Here is a 19854-nt window from a genome sequence, read left to right on the forward strand (position 1 = left end):
AGCTTCCCACTCTCTCACCTACACCTACAGCCTCAGCCCCAGCTCTCCCATCTGTGTCAAGGCACAGGCGTTCGAAGGTTTACCAAGTCTTCAGCGCACCTTTAGCATTGACTGTTCTCTAGGTACAGGTTTAATCCCTCTCTTTCTTGGCATCATTGCTGGCTCTCCTGCCATGGGTTCCGAATAATTTAGAGTGTAGATTTCTATATTTCTCTCAGTCACTGCCCATCTTCTGCTGTAGTCTGAAGACGCATTTCTTCAGACTGTACCTGGACTAACTCTCACTACTCTGTAGGGCACTTCCAATCTAGGATCACTTATCACTTGCATCCTTCTATCTTATTCCTGTAGTACTTTCATGTCACACATGTACCTCCAGCACTTATATTGCACTTGTATTGTTATCTTGACGTTGTAGCTCGTTGTCATGTCTCCTAGTTTGACTTAACATCACTTTCTGCCTTAGTCTATGCTTACTATGTGAACTGGACTTACTCTGTTTATGGCCATGAATAACTGTTACATAATGAGTATTGTGCCTTATCAGACCTGTGTTTTGTAGTTGTACCTTCGATATGTACTTATTGTATGTCACTTTGGTTACAAGCATCTGCTAAAAAATGTAATGTATATTTGCATGGCACATACAGTGTAATGGAAAACATTATTGCAAATATATCTTGGTGAAATTACAATGGAAACATAGTTATTCTTATTTAAATATGCACACACACACACACACACACACACACACACACACACAGACTTTTCCCCTTCAATCCTTCTCTCCATTACCTGGGCGCAGGTGGTTGTGCTGTCAGAGAGACACAGAGAGAACACAGAAGCAGAGAACTATGCGCTCATGTCTGGACATAAGCCAAGAGGAGAAGTGCTTCTAGGTCTCACCTGAATCCGCATTGCATTCTTATATTTCATCTATCAAGTAATACAATGCAAAATAACTCATGCTCCCAGTCTTTCTATGGGACTACAAGCTTGTATTTGCAGGTTTTTCTGCCTCACACCCATTTATTTATTCCCAAAACAATATGTAAGCCACCATCACCATTTTCTTCTTTTTTTCTTTTTTTTTTTGCATGTTGTATGGAAAGAAAACAGTATAAAAATACTTCCAATAGTTCCCATTTTCCAGGGAAACAAATGGGGACGTTTATAGCAAAGACATCCTTACAATAGGATTGAATGATGCAGCCTAAATGCGGTCTTGCAACTCACTAGGAACCTGTTGGTCTCTCATGTGCTGTAACCTTTAGAGCTCAGTCAAATCAAAGTGCTTTTGGTGCCTCCAAGGCCCTGCCATTGAGACAAATTCCACTGATGCTGCTGCATATTTATCAAATGTATGGGTTCATTATGTCCGTTCATAATTTAAGTTTAATGTGGAATTGTCTCAGCATCTGTACCTAACTTACAGTCAGGCTTAATGTGGTGCCTCTGTGATACTAGTTTGATGTGTCCTTCCATGATAGTCTTGTGAGTTGCTCTGGATCACCTGTCATAATAATCATATTATAAGGGTGTGGTAGTCACTAAAGTCCCCTGCCATTTCTATACTTGCAAGGCTTACTGTCTCTTAAAAAGGTTTATGTCTAAAATATAATTATTTATCAATATATACTTTTTTTTATTAATATATGTTATATATGTTATATTTACTCCAGGGAACAGTAACACAATTCACTAACACAAATAACAGGCATCCACTGTTGAGGAATATCCATTGTCACATTAGATACATTTGTCACGTTAGACATCATTCTATGATGTTGTGGGCAGTTCTGAACACATATTATCTGTTATCCCACCACTTTAAACAATACATGTCTGTGCTAAATGATGTACTGATTAAAAAAGGGGGTAATGCAAGCATCACAGAGCTTGATTAAAGCAGACACCATTTGAGTTCCCTGTGTGTAATGCCAATCAAAATTACCCCACTCACATTCAAATTGCCTAAGGAACTTTAATCACCAGCAAATAAAAAAATATGAAAAAGGGGCTTTGAAAGGCTGTCTAACTGAACTGTAAAACCAATTCTTTCCCAATGCGTGTTTTCAAAGTAACCCATGTGTTTCACTCAAAGGACAAACCGCCAGAACAAAGGGGACGTCAGAGCTTTATGTCATGTGATGAATGGGATGAGAGATTAATAATGCAAGAGATTTGTTGTCTACATTATTAATTTATACTGGGGCATTGTGGGGTAAACTGCAGCCATTCCCTCGAGTCTGTTCACAGATTTCACAAATCTTCTATCATGTGTACAAGCAGACCAAGACAGCAGAATAATCATGGTGCTTCTTTCATGTACTTAGAGTCAGTGTCTTTCCCTTGTACACCTTGAAACTGGAAGTGTGCTTTATGTCTAAGTCCATATTTTTTAAAATGGCATCCAATCCTATATATAATATATATGTATATGTGTGTGCGTTTATATATGGAATGTTATGCTTAGCAACTAAGTGAGAAGTTTTATTATTTATTAGTATTTTCCAGAATTTGGTCATGCCCCAGATCATGCCCCAGGCAAACAAGCACGTATGGGTACATAGCAGAGATGGTAGAGGCAGCAGGAGGAATAAAAGCATTTCATAAGCACCCTTTATCCCTTCAGTCAGGAGAGGGGTGCATGTGGAAGAAGAGAGTGTGTTATAACTGTGCTGGGGATAATGTCTTTAAAAATGAAAGATTTCTGCAGGGCTCCGCTCTTCTCCAGACCCAGATGAACAGAGCAAAGAAAGCGGAGGAAAAATAACACTGAAGCAAATGAAGGGAGAAGGAGCCGATGCCCTTCAGAGCGAAGGCAAGGAGGAATCTGCGACCTTGAAAGGAGCCGCACGTACACACAACCACACACATATGCAAACAAATACACACAGATGTGCACGCATTACACATATAATCACACCCACACCCACTGCAAGCCCTAACCCACACAAGCATAAACACATACGCATTTGCTCACAGACAAATACAAACATACACCAAGGAGCACAGTGTGTCGTAAAAAATCTTTGAGTCACACACAAGTACACCGCTGGTCTTTGGCTGGACTGTTCTTTCCTTAAAATGCCAACCGAAAACGAAAAAAACTGAAAGCTTCATCAGTCTGTCACAGCTGGAAACTCATACAAATAATCAGAAAAGGGGATCCCCACTGATTGAAGTGTATCTTGACTCAGCGGTTTTAATCTTTTTCACCGCCTCTCAGTCTCTGGCAGAGTGTGGTCTTCTCTTTTCGGGAGTGCTTGTTGGGGTCAAGGGGCCAGTGTTCAGCAGAGGTAAAGACGGTTTTAGTGGGCTTTCTGTATGGTCAGGGAAAACCCGCAAAGCGGATTGCTCTCAGGACTAAGCATCACGATGTGTGGTTGGCTTTTAGGGGACATGCCTCTGCGCACCACAGGGTGGAGTTTGAATCGTATGAAGTGATGAACGACATGGCAACATGGGGGGGGTGGTACATGTGTGGGTGGAGTGCTCTGTGTTGGTTATAAGGGATATGATGTTTGTTTTTTATCTTTTTTATCTCTTTATATTTACTCTCAAGGGAGTTTGGATGGTGTACAGTATTTGGCGGTGTTGGTATTTTTGTAACAGTAGATATCACTAGATATAGATAAATAGCTCTCTCTCTCTCTCTCTCTCTCTCTCTCTCTCTCTCTCTCTCTCTCTCTCTCTCTCTCTCTCTCTCTCTCTTTCTCTCCCTTTCTTTCTCTCTCTCTGCAGGAGTACCTGGAGGGGACCAGTGTGACTCAAATCTGAGTCAAGTATAGCCGAGCCAGGACACCAGAGGCACAGAGACCTGCAGCCTGGTGGTATAGCCCCGCCCCCCCCCCCCCCCAACAAACACTACCTCCCTCAACCCCTGACACACAGAGCAGACATGATGGAAAGCATGCGATTCGGAGAAACGGGCCTTCTTTCCCCTGCCCTGGGAGCACTTCATCACAGCCATCGAGGGAAGAGAGATATCACCGGTTCCTCTCGAAATACGTATCGACGTCGTTTCGTGAGGTTACGCCGTGGCACTCATAATGCCATCAAGGCAAAATATGATGGATGGCTCTGTCATCGGGTGACGGAGGGCAGGCGCGTCTGTTCGCGCGACGTGAGGACGACCGCATGCGCGCACGGGCGCTCCCGCACAAATACCGCCCTCCCCGGGGACCCCGCTGCTAATTGCCCCTCTCAGTCACTCAGTGACAGCACCCCCTTCGGGGTTTCGGGTGTCCCCTAATGAGGGGGCAGAAGCCATTAAAACAACACAGGAGCCGGTCCCATTGCGATCCAATGCGGCCTCTGGAGGGCAGAGTGACCACACTAAATACACTTATTCAATACATAAATGAATTAATAAAAAATAAAAAAAAATGTCAAAAGTGTACAGCAGAACCAAGCTCCCCCCTAACACACTCCGATGATAAGCTCATAAGCTCAGCAGGATAAGCTTGTATTTGCAGGTTTTTACTGCCTCACGCCCAGCCTTAAAGAATGATTTGGGCACAGAGCTCGGTATCTTGTTCCAGTTTAAGAGAAGTTCATGCATTCATACACATATTTGCATTTTGCCTCCTGGAAGCACACCAGCTTATACATTGTTGTTTTTTAGTATTGTTAGGCAGCCCTGCCGTGGTTAGATAAGACCTGAGTAATGCCACCATTAGTCTAAAAAGCAAACTCTACCGGCAGCTCATAAGTAAAACACTTTGAAAAGACCTCCACAACACAATGTGCAAAATAATGCAATAAAAAATTTTTTTTGAATCCTTGCTATAATATATATATAATTTCAATTATGACAAAAGATATATATATATGCAATGAGTTCCATAATGTGGTTCACATGTGGTTAAAGAGCACATTCTCAGCTTTTATTAAATGGTATTTTTTTTATACATTTTGGTTTCACCATGTAGAAATTACAGTATGTTTTATGCATAGCCCCACGCATTTCAGGGCACCATCATCTTTGGGACAAATGGCTTCACAAATGTTTCTGCTCAGTCATGTGTCTTCAATTGCTTTCTTAGTGCAGGTATAAGAGAGCTTTCAGTATCTGCAGGGTAATTTTGATTTTAGACTCTTGATTGCCTATTGGCATTTGTCAACAAGAGGACCACAGTTGTGCCAATGAAAATCAAGGAAGCCGATATGAGGCTGAGAATAAGAAAAAAACCTTAGGCTTACCAAAAGTAACTGTTGAGAACACCATTAAGAAGAAAATGAGCACTAGTGATAATCTCAAAGGGCCTGGTATACTAAGGAAGACCTATACAGTTGGTGACTGAAGAATTTTCTCCATAATGAAGAAAAACCCCTAAATACCTACACAAAAGATCAGAAACACTCTTCAGGAGGCAGGCATGGATGTGTCAGTGACTACTGTCTGCAGAAAACATTATGAACCGAAGAAGCTACACTGCCAGAGAACCACTAGTTAGCCACAAAGACAGGATGGTCAGGTTGCAGTTTGCTAAGATGCACCAAAAACTCTGCAGAGTTCGCATTTGCGTGGACAGATGAGACGAATATTCACTTGTATCAGAGTGATGACAAGAGCAAAGTGTGGAGACCAAAAGGAACGATCCAAAATCCAAAGCACTCCCACTTATCTGTGAAATTGGGTGTGGATGTTATGGTTTGGGCATGCATGGCAGCCACTGGTGCGGGCTCACTTCACTGATAATATGACTGTTGATACCAGCAGCAGAATGAATTATGAAGTGTACAGAAGCATCATATCTGCTCGGGTTCAACCAAATGCCTCCAAACTCATTGGATGGCACTTCATCCTACAGCAAGACAATGATTACATTACATTACATTACAGGCATTTAGCAGACGCTCTTATCCAGAGCGACTTACACAACTTTTACACAGCATTTTACATTGTATCCATTTATACAGTTGGATATACATAGAAGCAATTCTGGTTAAGTACCTTGCTCAAGGGTACAACGGCAGTGTCCTTACCCGGGAATCGAACCTGCAACCTTTTGGTTACAAGCCCACTTCCTTACCCACTGTGCTACACTCCGTCCAATGATCCCAAGCGTACTGCTAAAGCAGCACAGGACGTTTTCAAAGCCAAAAACTGGAAAATTCTTGACTGACCAAGTCATTCACCCAATCTGAGATCAACTGCACGTGTGTTTCTGAACATAAAACTTCAGGCACCTAGCCCCAGAAACAAGCAGGAGCTGAAGATGGCTGCAGCACATGCCTGCCAGAGCATCACCAGAGAACAACTGGTGATGTCTATGGGTCACAGTCTTCAAGCAGTCATTACATGCAAAGGATATGCCACAGAATACTAGCCAGAACATGGCTACTTTCATTTACATAACATTAATATGTCTCAAACATTATGATGCCCCAACATGGGCGGCTATGTATAAGCAGTGCTGTAATTTCTACTGGGTGAGACCAAAATGTATAAAAATATCCTTAAATAATGTACACTTTAACCACATGGGCATTGTTTCGTTACAAATCTAAAATTGTAGAGTACAGAGTCTAATCAAGATAAAATGTCTTTGTCCCAAATGTTATGGAGCACATCGTATTTCAAAATGCAACATTTGCTGTATGTTTCAAAATAGAGCAGGATACATTTTTGAAGGAATGGAAAGATATTTAAACGAGAGATGCAAATTTAGTTAATTATGTTGTGTTTAGAGCTCAGTTCTATCAACACACTATTTACCCACTTCTCACTCACTGAAGACTGGTCAAGGTTTTTAATAAAGCAAAAAAATATGAGTGGAAAAGCATACATTTTAATTACGCTAATTGTGATGACTTTTTTTCTCTCCTCCTCCCTCGTGCTTGATTCGTTTCCTGGCATGCTGTTTCCCCAGTCCTCAGTCCTCCCCTCTCTTGGCAAAGATTACACGGTGTTCCCGTGAGCTAAATGGTGGTGATCCACTAGGGTAAAGGCGAGAGGGCGTGGGGGATAGGGTTTAGCAGTTTAGTGGCCAAAGATTGGGCTTAATGGACATTATATGGACTGGTAACTCTGATGGCAGTGCATAAAGGAAGGTTAAACAAACCAGCGTGCATGTGTGTGTGGGTGGGGGTGGAGGCGGGGTCAGTGACCTTTCTTCTTGGGTGGATGAGAGTGCCCATCCCTGGGGTCCATCATTACTGTCAATTTTCAGGGCTGTTACACTCTATAGGGTGCTACAAACGGACCCTACCCCCCTCTGAAGAGGTATTATAGGACATAGGCTGCACCCCAGAACAGCTTGTACATACATTGCAGTAACAATTCCACTCTTTCATAGTACTGTCACATTAAAATCTGCTAGTTATGCTCTGGGACCTTTTTTGTGCAAAACATCTATGCCCCATTTTCTTTATCTTTTTTTCTTCATCTTTCTAAATATCTTGTGCTGTTAATCATTTTCCCACACACTGTTAGCAGAGTAAGAATAAAAATAGAATGAAGAAAAATGTATTTTTATAACATGCATAAGCTCATTATATATGCACCACAGACATTTTTTTTTAATGAGTGTGTTCAACAGATTAGTGGGAGAAAAAATGTCACAATTCCAGTTTGCTGGTCATGACTGGCCCATAGTAAATTTTACTTCATGTTTTCATTTCATATCACGACACCTGATAAATACCTATAAGCACACTGCCCCTTTAAGAGCCATTTGACCCTTGAGGCCCTATTTAGGTGACAGTGGCACTCATGGAAATGCAAATTTTGTCCTTTGCAAATGGCGCATATTTTGGTCTGAAATTAAGGCGTATGCATCAATATGGCTTTACTGGTGCAATGTAGGTGTGTCGATAAAAACATTTGGTCCTGTGTTAATGTGGTGTCCAATAATTTGTTTGTGTTTCAAACCCACACAGGCCAACTTAAATCTAACGCATGTGTTCAGTACTGTTTCAGTTGAGTTTCATATGAACATAAGAGCCGGATAAGCGATCACACAGATATTTGATGGATGTTGATGGGGACCTTCTCTGCACATGGAAAATTGTATGATATATGCATGTGCTAAATGCATATATGTATGAACAGTTGAACTGCAAAGATAAAAATGCACTGTGAATGAAGGTTGTTCAAAAAAGGGTTTTTGTGTAATAATGCATTTTTTTTAATTATGACTGGCATGTATTGCTTTTATATTATTGTTAGTGGCTATATTGTGTTGTATTATAATAATGCATATAAATTATTTGGACTGCATTGCATCGCTGAAATAAAAATGTATTATACAATAAAGGTTTCTATGGTAGCTTATACCAATTTCAACAATTAGAATGTTTTATTGGAATTGTTATTTACATTATAGTAATCATATTTTTAAATAGGATACCCTAATTTTTTATCCATAAACCATTGTCTAAATTAAACTACAGTCTTACAGTGGTAACTGAGATTGCATTACAACTGTTTTCCAGCATATGCTGCTGAACCTGTATATCTCCTTTTCAGTGGCCAGTTATAGTTCCAGCCCCTTCAGACCTCCACTGGTTACAGCGTGTTTGCTTTACTCTTTTTTAATGGGTTTTATTGGGGGGTTTTCTGTTGTGTATATTTAAGCATATTGTGCAACGGTGTTATTTGGTTGATACTAATGGACTCTGCACTTTAGTAAATAATAAAGTGCGATCATGTAATCTTAAGCAATAGACACACACACACACACACACACACACAATTTATCAGTCTAGTTTTGACAGTATTTGGATGAGCTTTAAACCATCAAAGTCGGACGGAGTGTAGCACAGTGGGTAAGGAGCTGGGCTTGTAACCGAAAGGTCGTAGGTTCGATTCCCGGGTAAGGACACTGCCGTTGTACCCTTGAGCAAGGTACTTAACCTGCACCGCTTCAGTATATATCCAGCTGTATAAATGGATACAATGTAAAATGCTATGTAAAAGTTGTATAAGTCGCTCTGGATAAGAGCGTCTGCTAAATGCCTGTAATGTAATGTAAAGTCAAGATCCCTTGTGCTGAAGAGAGGGAAAGTGGTGGACAAGTTCCGTTTCACCATATCCGAAACCACCATCCCAACATTGACAGAACAGCCAGTCAAGAGCTTGGGGAAACTCTTTGACTGTAGCCTGAAGGACACAGCTGCCATCCACAAAACCAGCAGAGACCTTGAGGCCTGGCTTTCCAAGGTTGACAAATCCGGGTTGCCCGGTCGTTTCAAGGCTTGGATATACCAGCATGCCTCCTGCCCAGGGTTTTATGGCCTCCATTACTATATGATGTCCCTATGTCAACTGTGGAAGCCCTGGAGAAGAAGATCAGCAGCTATTTGCAGAGGTGGCTTGGCCTGCCAAGGAGCCTAAGCAGTGCTGCTCTGTACGGATCCACTAACACCTTACAGCTCCCCTTCAGCGGCCTCTCTGAAGAATTTGTGGTGACACAGACAAGAGAAGCCATGCAATACAGAGACTCCAGGGACCCTAAAGTAGCAGCAGCTGGCATTTAGGTCCGCAGAGGCAGAAAGTGGAGTGCTGCCAGAGAGTTGCAGGTGGCAGAGGCATGGTTGAGGCAGAAGGCTCTTGTTGGGACGGTGGCAACAGGGCGATCAGGCCTGGGCAACTTTCCAAGCTGCCAGATTGGTTCAGGCCAAAGGGAAGGAGTGACAACATCTCCTCCAGGAAGAGGTGCGCGCAGGCGTAGAGGAGGTATGGGTTAGCAAGATGGTGTGACTCAGTCAACAAGGAGCCTGGACAAGGTGGGAAAACATACTGCAGCGGAAGATCACTTGGTCAGATTTCTGGCGGGCGGACATTTACAGCATCAGATTCCTGATCCAAGCTGTCTACGACACCTTACCAAGCCTGACAAACCTTCACACATGGGGCAAGAGTGAAACACCTTCCTGCCCTCTGTGTGCTGGGAGAGGGTCCCTTTAACATCTCCTCAGCAGCTGCCCCAAAGCCTTGGCTGACGGCCGTTACCGCTGGCGCCATGACCAGGTGCTCAAGGCAGTTGCGGAAGCGGTCACCACAGCTATTCAGTCCAGTAAACACCGCCCCAGGAAGGAAACCATCCCTTTTCTCAAAGCTGGAGAGAAGCCCTGTTCACTGCCACAGACAAGATCGTGCCTACTTTCCACAGCCCCAGACTGGCAGCTGAGAGTGGATCTTGGAAAACAACTAAAGTTCCCTGATCACATCGCACACGCAACTCTCCGCCCAGACATGATCATCTTCTCAGATTCCACCAAGCAGGTGATGATGTGGGAACTGACAGTGCCCTGGGAAGAACACATGGAGGAGGCTCACAAGAAGAAGCTTGCCAAATACCAGGAGCTGGTGGAGCAGTGCAGAAGCCGAGACTAGCGGGCTCACTGCGAGCCAATTGAAGTGGGCTGCCCGGGGTTCACGGGGCGCTCACTCTGCAAAGCTCTGGCTGGGCTTGGAATCACTGGTGCAGTAAAGAGGGGGGTCATACGTTCCATCACTGAAGTCGCAGGCCCGTGGCTTGTTGCTGCTGGGATGCAAGCTGGGACTTGATCAACCTTGGCTGGGTCACCTGGGCGAGGGCGTCTGATGTTGAAAGACCCAAAACCCCCTATGACCCCAGGAACATCACTGATGATGCATCCCAGAGCATCCGAGACATGTATCTTACAACCACGGATTATTTATTGTAGAATTGATTTGTTTCAGTCTAATGCTCACCTTTTTGCATTCAGAGCTTGAGCGTAAGGCTCACCTGTGTTGCTATTTTGGGTTTCTCCCAGATTTGCTTGACTGGGATGGACCTGTTGGCTTTGGAGCATCATAAGATCATCAATACAGTTAAATTGAAGTAGAGTATGTATTGCGTCGCTCAATTAAATAAAGTGTAGTAGTCTGTGAACAAGCCTTACCACTACAGCTACAATAAAAAGCAGGAAATCAGTACTTATTGCTTATATCCAGGAAATGAGTGTATACAAACTCAGCAACTAAGTTGTGCCATGTCTTTCTCCTTTAGGTAAACAGGCAACATTACTTTTTAGGGTGCATTAATGTGCATGTGGTGACTGTATGTCCCAGACAAGCATATCAGACATGAAACTGCCAGTTCTCTATGGAGTTGATGTAGTAGAATTAAAGAGAAAGAACATGGTGGATCTGATAGGCCATAATGAAACCAAATCCCCACCACACACACAGGCAATGTGTTCCTCTTGCACTAGCTTCTTTTACAACTCGGCCACAGCTGCGCTACATTCTCTAGTCACAAAATTACCTAAATTGAGTTTAGGTAATTGCACCTTGACTGTGAAAATAGAGCCTTTAATGTATCAGTAAAAAAGACCTTTATTCTCTGGAGAGGCTGAGCTTAGAGACAAGAGGTCTTGTAGTTGGGGAAAGGGCTTTTCTTGTGATGGGGCAGTGATTTTTGGTAACAAAATGTTCATTTTCTTAAAGCTCTTCTTTAATACTGCATTATTGAAAAACACATCTGCTTCTCTTCGATATTCCTGAGTCATCTGGTTTAAAGTGCACTACAAATTTATAGTGGTCACCCTACAAAAGCATCTGTTGCTCGCCACCAAACTGTTGCTATGCCAAACTGTCAAATTTTTTCTGTGCACTGGATCACTGGCTGAGCCCTTCGGAGAATGAGGAGTAGCCTCATCCAACAGTCACTGTCCGTCAGCTTTGGCCAATCAGAGTCAGAAACAGGTTAAGTTCAGGCAAATCTTCATGATATGAACTGTGCAAGTCTTGAATTGCAGTATTTTTGGATGGTGGCCACTAGTTCAAAAAACTATAATCAGAAGGTTCTTTGAACACAGGTCATTTTGTGATGTGACCAATTACTGGATGTCAAACTTGCATCATATCCCTTTGACCATAGATGGCTATCCTCATTAAGTGGCAAACCACTAAACACACAGTTTTGCTTTCCGTTGATAAAAGCAACATGGGGTGCTGTCTTGCCACATTGTATAATCAGGGTACATTATTAGATAAGCACTCATGGATTTGTGTAAGTTTAAGAAAAGGGATATGCTCATATATAAAGCCACATTAGCACCCCCGAGACTGTGGACTGTAAAAGCCACACATTTCAGGGACTGTTGGGTCAGGTCTAGCTGCTCTGATGGATCCAGGCTGGATCTGAAGTGTGCTGCCTGCTCAAGATGGATTAGAGAGAATCCTCTCGACTTAGAGGTATGCTTCTGTTACTGCTCTGCCCTGAAGTCTGCAATGCAAAGGGCTTACAGGAGCTCATGGTGCCACTGCTATGCTACTGGACTAACATTGAGGGATTAGTGTAGCTCGAGTCAAGGCTTCTATATCTCTCTCGCATGCCTTCTCTCGCCCTCTCTCTCTCACTGGCTCTCTCTCACTCTGTCTGTCTTTCATTTGCACTCTCTCCCTGTAGCATGCAAAGATGCACTCACAGACAGATTCACTCACGCATATGCCATACATACAGCCACCACCACAGACACATAATATATGCAGTGGCACGCAGACACACACACACACACACACACACATAAATGCAGTGGCATGCAGACACACACACACACAAACAAACAAACACACATACACACAAACAAACACACACACACACACCTACACACAAACACGCACACACACACTCACACACATATGAGAAAGAGACAAAGGATTGTGTTTGTAAAAAAGGGTGTGCATCAGCTTGTGTCATTAGTGATGAAGGAAACACACAGTATGAAGGGTAGGGAGCTGTGCCAGGCCCTTCTGCTCACAGCGCCCTACTGAAATAACAGAGAGAAGCCAAGCCTTCAGGTGAGAAATTAAAAATATTAGCATATTTATTACAGCGACATGAAGAAGTTGAAATGCACACACCTTTAACAAGCTCATATAAACCTGCAGCAAGTAAACAAATGGACACAGGGTACAAAAAAAGAAGGAAATTCAACCATAAAACCTTTACTGGGGTTGGGGGGTACGGATAAATCATCATCTTCGTGAAAAGCTACTGACAGCTGTGGACAAGAATTTATCAGTCAAGGAACTGCATGTTTAAATAAATTGCATTTACAGTGCTGCACTTTTACCAGGAGCGCCCAACATAGACATGGGATTTGTTTTAGGCTTATGTCTGTAAAAACCTATGATTGAGCTTTTGCACTTTTTTCCTTTCCTTGGTTCTGAGAGAGAAAGGAGCACAGCTTGGCATGAGCACACCTTCCTTTGCTCTGTGGACTCAGATAACAGAGCTGTGGAATAGTTGCTTTGTAAGTTGATTTTTTTCAACAATTGATGTTATTTAAAAAAACAAAAAACTACATTTGCTTAAATTATACTAGTTGAGAAGTACTTTTAGCCCTGTGTTTGATCTAGTCAATTTGTAAGTTCATACTTTCCCATGTTGCTCATTGATTATGGTAAGAAGAGGAAATAAGAGAATAAAATTATGAGATGGCTTTATCTGATATTTTCAAAGTTAAGCGTGTAAACATTTATGCTGAATGCTGGTGGCTGATCCTGCTAAAAGCATCAGTTAATGACACACTCCCTGATCTGGGATTAAATCAAGATGCCAAATTGTAGGTGGAAAAAAAGTTTGCACTAATTCAGTAAGTAATCTTAAATGCATTATTATTGGAGGCAGGGCCTTGGTCTCTTTACCAACATTTCTAAATTGACAGAGGCAGGGTCACTGTTAGTGGAATGAGTGATTTCATCCTTGACATGGCATGTCAGTCTCTGCAGAACAGCCTGCCCCTGACATCATTACATCACAATCAAGTTACCCAGGGTGATTGTGGGTAATTCCCTCAACTGCCAATCACTTTCTATTTCAGGCTTGATTGGATTTTTTTTTGTCCTTACCAATGTTTCTGTCCATAGTCTTGGGGCAGCCGGTGAATCATTTTCGCATTGGAGGACAGTAAAGAGGCTGATTTACCACACTGACTGGAAAATTAATTAATTCAGCATCGCTGTCAAGCCCTTAGATCAATTCTCCTAACAATTTAGCTATATAGTGTAATTATTTGTAAATTAATTTTAAAAACAAAAAAATGCCTTGGATTTCTCTTTCTGGAGTGCCATCTTTGATAACATGTTGCGCAATCAAGGTTCAGTTGAACCAGTTCTTTCCCTAAAGGAACAGATGGTAACAATTTTGTCTGATTAAACTGAGAAATAAAATCACTCCCTGTACGTATAAACACGCACTCACACACTCATCTCAGTGTTACCCAACTTTATCTTGGAGGAATTAGATGAAACCAGGCTCTTTGATATGGTAGCAGAATGTGAACAATCTGGAAAATGATCATTACCATGTATGAATTTAAAATTAATGGCCATAAAATATGCAATTTACAGGAGAGTTTGAACATGGAAAAAAGAAACACAGAGTTCACACAGAAATATCATGGGGGAACATCTCAGCATTTCAATACTTTATCATGAAATGGTGCAACCATGATTAGCTCATTTCTGCGAGGGAATAAATTTCAGGGAAGCCTGAGAAGCTCTGATTGTGGCTCTTCATTAAATGCATTTTGCATTTTTGTAATTAATTATTCATTGTTGTTGCTGCTGTTTGGAAAACCGAGGGTATGAATAGACACTTATGCTCCAGTAATTTGGCAATTTAGAGGAGATCACAATGAATTAGCACCCACTAGCTGAAGGGAGGGCAGACGTGCCAGGCTTATAGATAGCAGTGAAGGCCTTATCTATATGAATACTCCAGATAAATACATTCATTACTGCCAGGAGAAATAAGGCATCCACAGCTTTCTCCAACAAAAAAGAATAATTAATAATAATTATCATTATACTCCATTATCGTCATCTCAAATGTGTCTGATTAATAGGATATTTGCCCCTTTCATTTTATATCTGGCATAAATTCTGAATTAGCGCCTCTTTTGTTAATGCGTGAGAGTGGGATGTGGAGGTAACCATGGGAACACCTTGATGAAGGATTTTATTTTTTTGGTGAGTAACACTTTTTCAAGCTTGTTTATTAATTTATTTTCCTGCGAACGCAGTCCGTGGCAGGGTCAGTCACAGACAGGTGACCTCCGACCTCCTGCAGTGGTGAGATTGGGCGGCCTTGCCAGAAGCCGTGGCTGGCAGAAACGTGCTACACCAGTCCCCAGAGCAGCGTGCGAAGCCTTCAGCCTGTGCTCGTTTACACACAAATCATATTCATATCTATAATTTATAAAGGCCCAAACTCTATTTTTCCACTTTTGGAATGAACCAGTACCCCACTCCTCATCGACCCAACCGCTAATAATACAGCCTTTCAGCACATCGCTGAAAATCAGGTTCTGGGTCAGAGAAATTTATGCAAAGTCAGCACAAATGCATCAATTTATGGGGTTTAAATTTAAAGGTTTCACATACACGAGTGAAGATATTGTTTCTGAAGGGCTTGCCAGGGAGGCATCTGAACACTGTGAAGATGAGTTGAGCGCTTCAGTAAAACTGCAGGCACCATTATCTCCCAGCTAATGTGTCACGACCTCACGGCTGTTCCTGCAGCACTGCGACATCATCGCATCACGACCAATGCCACAGTGAACAATGCAAGGCTGTGGCACGTCGCAGGGATTTTTCAATAGATAGACGGAGCTTAGCATCCATGCTACATTCACACACCAGTGCTCCTCCAACATCAAAGCTCGGTGGGAGGGGGGCAGGGAGGGAAGGGTGGGGGGAACACACATGGGGGGGGGGGGTTGTCTAGCCTTAATTCACAGCTAGATTTTCTCTTCGTTCTAAAGAAAAAGTTCATACTTACAAACATTCTAGAGTTTTAAGTCAACACTGTACATTTTTTTACACTATGGTACAATCTTTTTTTTTCCTTTTAAATCTTGAAGTCGGGTATGGTAACATCTCCTTTGTCGTGAGAAGGTATGGTGCTCTGTTGTGGGGGAGAAGAAAACAGGGCATGGACGTGGCTTGGCTGCACACTCCACATAAACTTCCTGGATTCCTTCAGTTGTGAGAGACTTCAGTACTCATCATTAAATATGCTATGGGTCACATCGCACTCTTCAGACGCAATGAAGTCGTTTCCCTTTGTTTTTCCAGGTAAGCAACAGAACGGAAACTGTCTGTAAAACTGTGAGGAAATGGACAGTTGAGAACTGGCTCTTAAAATGACACAAGGCCACACACTTTTGCAACAAATATACATTCTATATCGTGCAGGCCATTGACAATGTTCAAGAATCATTCAAGCAAAGCTTTCTGCAAATGGAACCATACCCTATCAGCACACGCACACACGCACACAAACGCGCACATGCCCACACACGCACAAACTTCACAAAAAATCATTCTCTGGTTCCCGTAGTACGTCCTAGACCTGATTTACTCTTATGTCTGCTATCTGCTTGTCTGTGTTTAACCTGGAAGCACTGAAACGTCTTCTGAGGGGGACTGTGTGTGAGCGGTCTGGAAGAGACAAGCGAAACTGGGACAAAGCGTATCGTCCCAAAGAGACATACATTCCACACTGGGGAGATATTGCCACTAAGTTAATGGTTTGCCCGCGAGGCGCTTACTACGCTCCGCCCCTCCTGCGGTTACGCGCGTTAAAGGGGAGCCGCGGCCGGACACCCTGCCTGACCGGGGAAGCTCCCCTCCAGCACCGCTGACTGGCGCGATGGGCCGCAGTTCTGTTAGCTGGCTACCTCCGGTCCCTCCGGTCAGGCGCGGGCGTGGAGGTCGTAACGGGGGCCAATGAAGGAACGGACTTTGATCACTTGGGACAGTAAGACACTGACTGTGGGGGTCTTACATCCACACATACCTCTTTCATCAGTATTTCATGCCAACCTCGAAACAAGGATATCAGGAGAGGTTACTGTACGAACATGGGGCAAATATATACACCGTGGCTCTATATTATAACCTGTGAATACGAGTTGAGTTTCTGGGACAGAAGGAAAAAGTACCTGTAAAGTGGTGTTCGCAAAACGACATGAAATAAAAATCTGCACCCTCACGTAATCAGGTCAGGCGTGAGATGAGGCTCTTCGAATCCCATTGTTTGTCATGTGATCTGGTCCCTTGGAGCAATAGAGTTTGAAGTTTGAAATTTCACTTCTGAACAGACGAACAGCGCACACTTTAAAAACACTGCTCTGTACAGACAAGATTTCCTTACTTCTGAGGTAAATAATATGAAAACCCCAAAGCAAAACAACCAGATTAAACAGCAACGCATGATGTACGCACAACTTCACACAAACCTGCACAAGCAGCACTAGTAAATGTCTTGTTTTTTTTTTGTTTTCTCTTCTTCTTTTTTTTTTTTTTTTTTTGTTGAGTGACAGTTTCTAACCCGGTCCCCGATCACAGCTCCCGTCTGGGGTTTACCGAGGGTCTGCGTGCAGGGACGGATGGACAGACGGACAGACGGACGGACGGATGTACAGATGTGGGATGGCTGGTGAAAAAAGACGCACTCAGAACACAAGCATGGAGGCTCTTTTCCCTGGGAGAGGGGGTCGGGGCAGAGGGGTCATCGTGACCGTTGGGTGGGGCGGGGGGGGTTATACGTGGACGTGATTCCCTTGCTGTGCCTGCAGGATTTGTATACTGCTGAGTATTTTCTTCTGGTGTCCTGCCAGAACCACACCCATTCTTCCCAAGTCACTGAGGATGAGAGAAAGAGAGAATACTCGTTAAATGTGTTTCTCTATCTACATCTGCAGTACCATATGATTCAGTTACGCTGAAATTAAAGATTGTTTTCTAACTGCGCTATAGAGGTCAGAGTACAAGTCTGTAGCCCCTGACTAGCTACACTGCAGCTTTTGGTCAATCCTTCTTCCACGTATGAAACACAGAGAACTTGATCCTATGATCCTAAAAAGACTACTCCAGCAGCCACACCCAGCCCCCAACCACTCCCCTTTCAGAAAAAAACTGTAACCGAAGCCCAAAGATTATATAAATATCTGATTCACATAAACATATATTTCACCAGTATGTGTAACTTGCCTATTGGAAATGAGGGCACTGCGTGCCTATTTGTATTGCATTATTAATAATTGCCAGTATTAAAACCATGCATTTTCCCATTCCAGGCTTTCATAAATATGTGACTTTAAATACCTGGCCAGCTTAAAAATTTGGTAACAAAGAAAACCAAATGTAATCAGTGCCACCTAACTATCTGAAGATCTGAAGTCTCTGATGTGTGAAACACAGCTATAAATTAACCTGCTAACTATGGAATAATTAAGTATAAAGGGCGACAATTTGTGTTGATTTATCGTAAAAAGCCATTATACTGCAGGTGGAGTTAACTGTCAGCTAAGTTTAGCTTGCAGATCTATGCCAATTCAGACAAATCGTGCTAAATTGTAGTAAATTGTATACAGCACTGTTCATTTTGTGGGAGATGATGCATGTTCAAATGGCCTATGGTACAAAAGTTAATTGATGCTCAAACAGCAGAAATGGAGTCATATATCTACACTTATTTGTTTCTATAAAATGTTATTGTTCTTATTATCAAGCACTGTACCTTCATTATTCTGTCCTCAGTATAAATGTACATTTTATTACTTGTTATACATTTAACCGCTGTTTACATATGTACAGTAATATACTGGAATGTCATTAAATATGAGCATTATTTAGTTATTTTAAATGGCAGGAACAAATGTATTATTTTTTGGACTGGTATAATACAGCAAGTAGCAGTAATTACACCATTTAACAAGCAAATCCTTAAAGATGTTACTTGTCCAATACAGGTAGCACCCAAACAGCTGCCTTTCTAGTGTTGAACATCATACAAATAGCACCATTTTCAAATTTAATTCGTTCTGTTTTTGAAAACTTAATGGGATCCCCCAACTGGAAAGTGTTACGTTTAAGGCTCAAAACACTTGAGAATCATTGGACACCATCTGATGACATCACCTCCTGGCCAAAGCAACAGCCATTAAGGAAAGACCGTAGGGGAGAGGTATTTTGAATCATATGGGAAAAGGCAAATTAGACATTACGAGCATAAGGAACACATTTCCTCAGCGCAGCAGGGGGGGTTTGGAGGGAGCGACAGCTCTTTCTCTCTCTCACCTCATGTTGACATAGAGCACTGAGTCCAGGCTGGTGTAGCCTGCGCCAGAGAAGTGCTCCTTGTATTGACCCATCTTGATGGACTCGAGCCAGTCGTCCACCGTGCTGATGTTGGGTTCCGGCGTGGGCGGGTCGTCCCTGCGGGCCCAGACAAAAGCACAAGGCTCATGTGAGGCAACAACACTAACCACTGTGCCACTAATCCACACAAATAATGTGCATTTCTTTATTTGAAGCCAAATGACATTTTCTACCATTACAAGGATACTAGAGCGAAAGGCCCCATATTGTGCAGGCTACACCTCATCAGCACGGAGTAGGTTTTAGTCCTCAAACTCTCCAGAAAAAAAACTGTACTGTTTATAATCCCAAACCTAGAGTTTTGGTCAAATTTGCATTAACACATGTTCACCCAATAGTAAAACACTTTCCCTGAGAGAATTTATCTCTGTACTCCAGAAACTTGGCACGAGCCACTGGACTACCCATTGCTCAGACAGGGCATTCCTGATAGTCACTTCTACATTGAGAACCTATGCTCCAGTAGTCACGGTTGTTTCTCACAGAAGAGAAATTAAATTGAAATCATTTCCTCTTCACAATGGTGCTTATTTTGAATATCTTGCCCTTCCACTGCCTGAATCTCAGACTTTGATTATTGCTGTGATTTACGTACAGTAGCTCTGAATTCCTATCTAAACGGTCTGACCTGCTAACATACCTATTTCCACGTGGATCAAACTGGCCTGTCTTAATTTAACCCAACATTACAATTTTCC

The 19854-nt window shown here is 42.5% G+C and overlaps 1 protein-coding gene and 1 pseudogene across 1 annotated transcript in view; one reads left to right on the top strand and one right to left on the bottom strand.

Annotated features, from left to right (window-relative positions):
- The window catches only part of LOC135254110 (uncharacterized), a 53365-nt pseudogene extending 42843 nt beyond the window's left edge, over positions 1 to 10522 (top strand).
- A 2257-nt stretch (positions 10523 to 12779) lies between these two features.
- LOC135253317 (ephrin type-A receptor 3) overlaps positions 12780 to 19854 on the bottom strand; it is a 134778-nt gene continuing 127703 nt past the window's right edge. Inside the window, exons 16-17 of the mRNA XM_064332443.1 lie at positions 19076 to 19213; positions 12780 to 17638 (exon numbers count right to left, since the gene is read on the bottom strand). Coding sequence (XP_064188513.1) covers positions 17536 to 17638; positions 19076 to 19213 — 241 coding nt within the window. The 3' untranslated portion in view covers positions 12780 to 17535. The remainder of the gene's footprint in view (positions 17639 to 19075; positions 19214 to 19854) is intronic.

This window comes from Anguilla rostrata, chromosome 4 (assembly GCF_018555375.3).
Source record: "Anguilla rostrata isolate EN2019 chromosome 4, ASM1855537v3, whole genome shotgun sequence".
Lineage (NCBI taxonomy): Eukaryota > Metazoa > Chordata > Actinopteri > Anguilliformes > Anguillidae > Anguilla > Anguilla rostrata.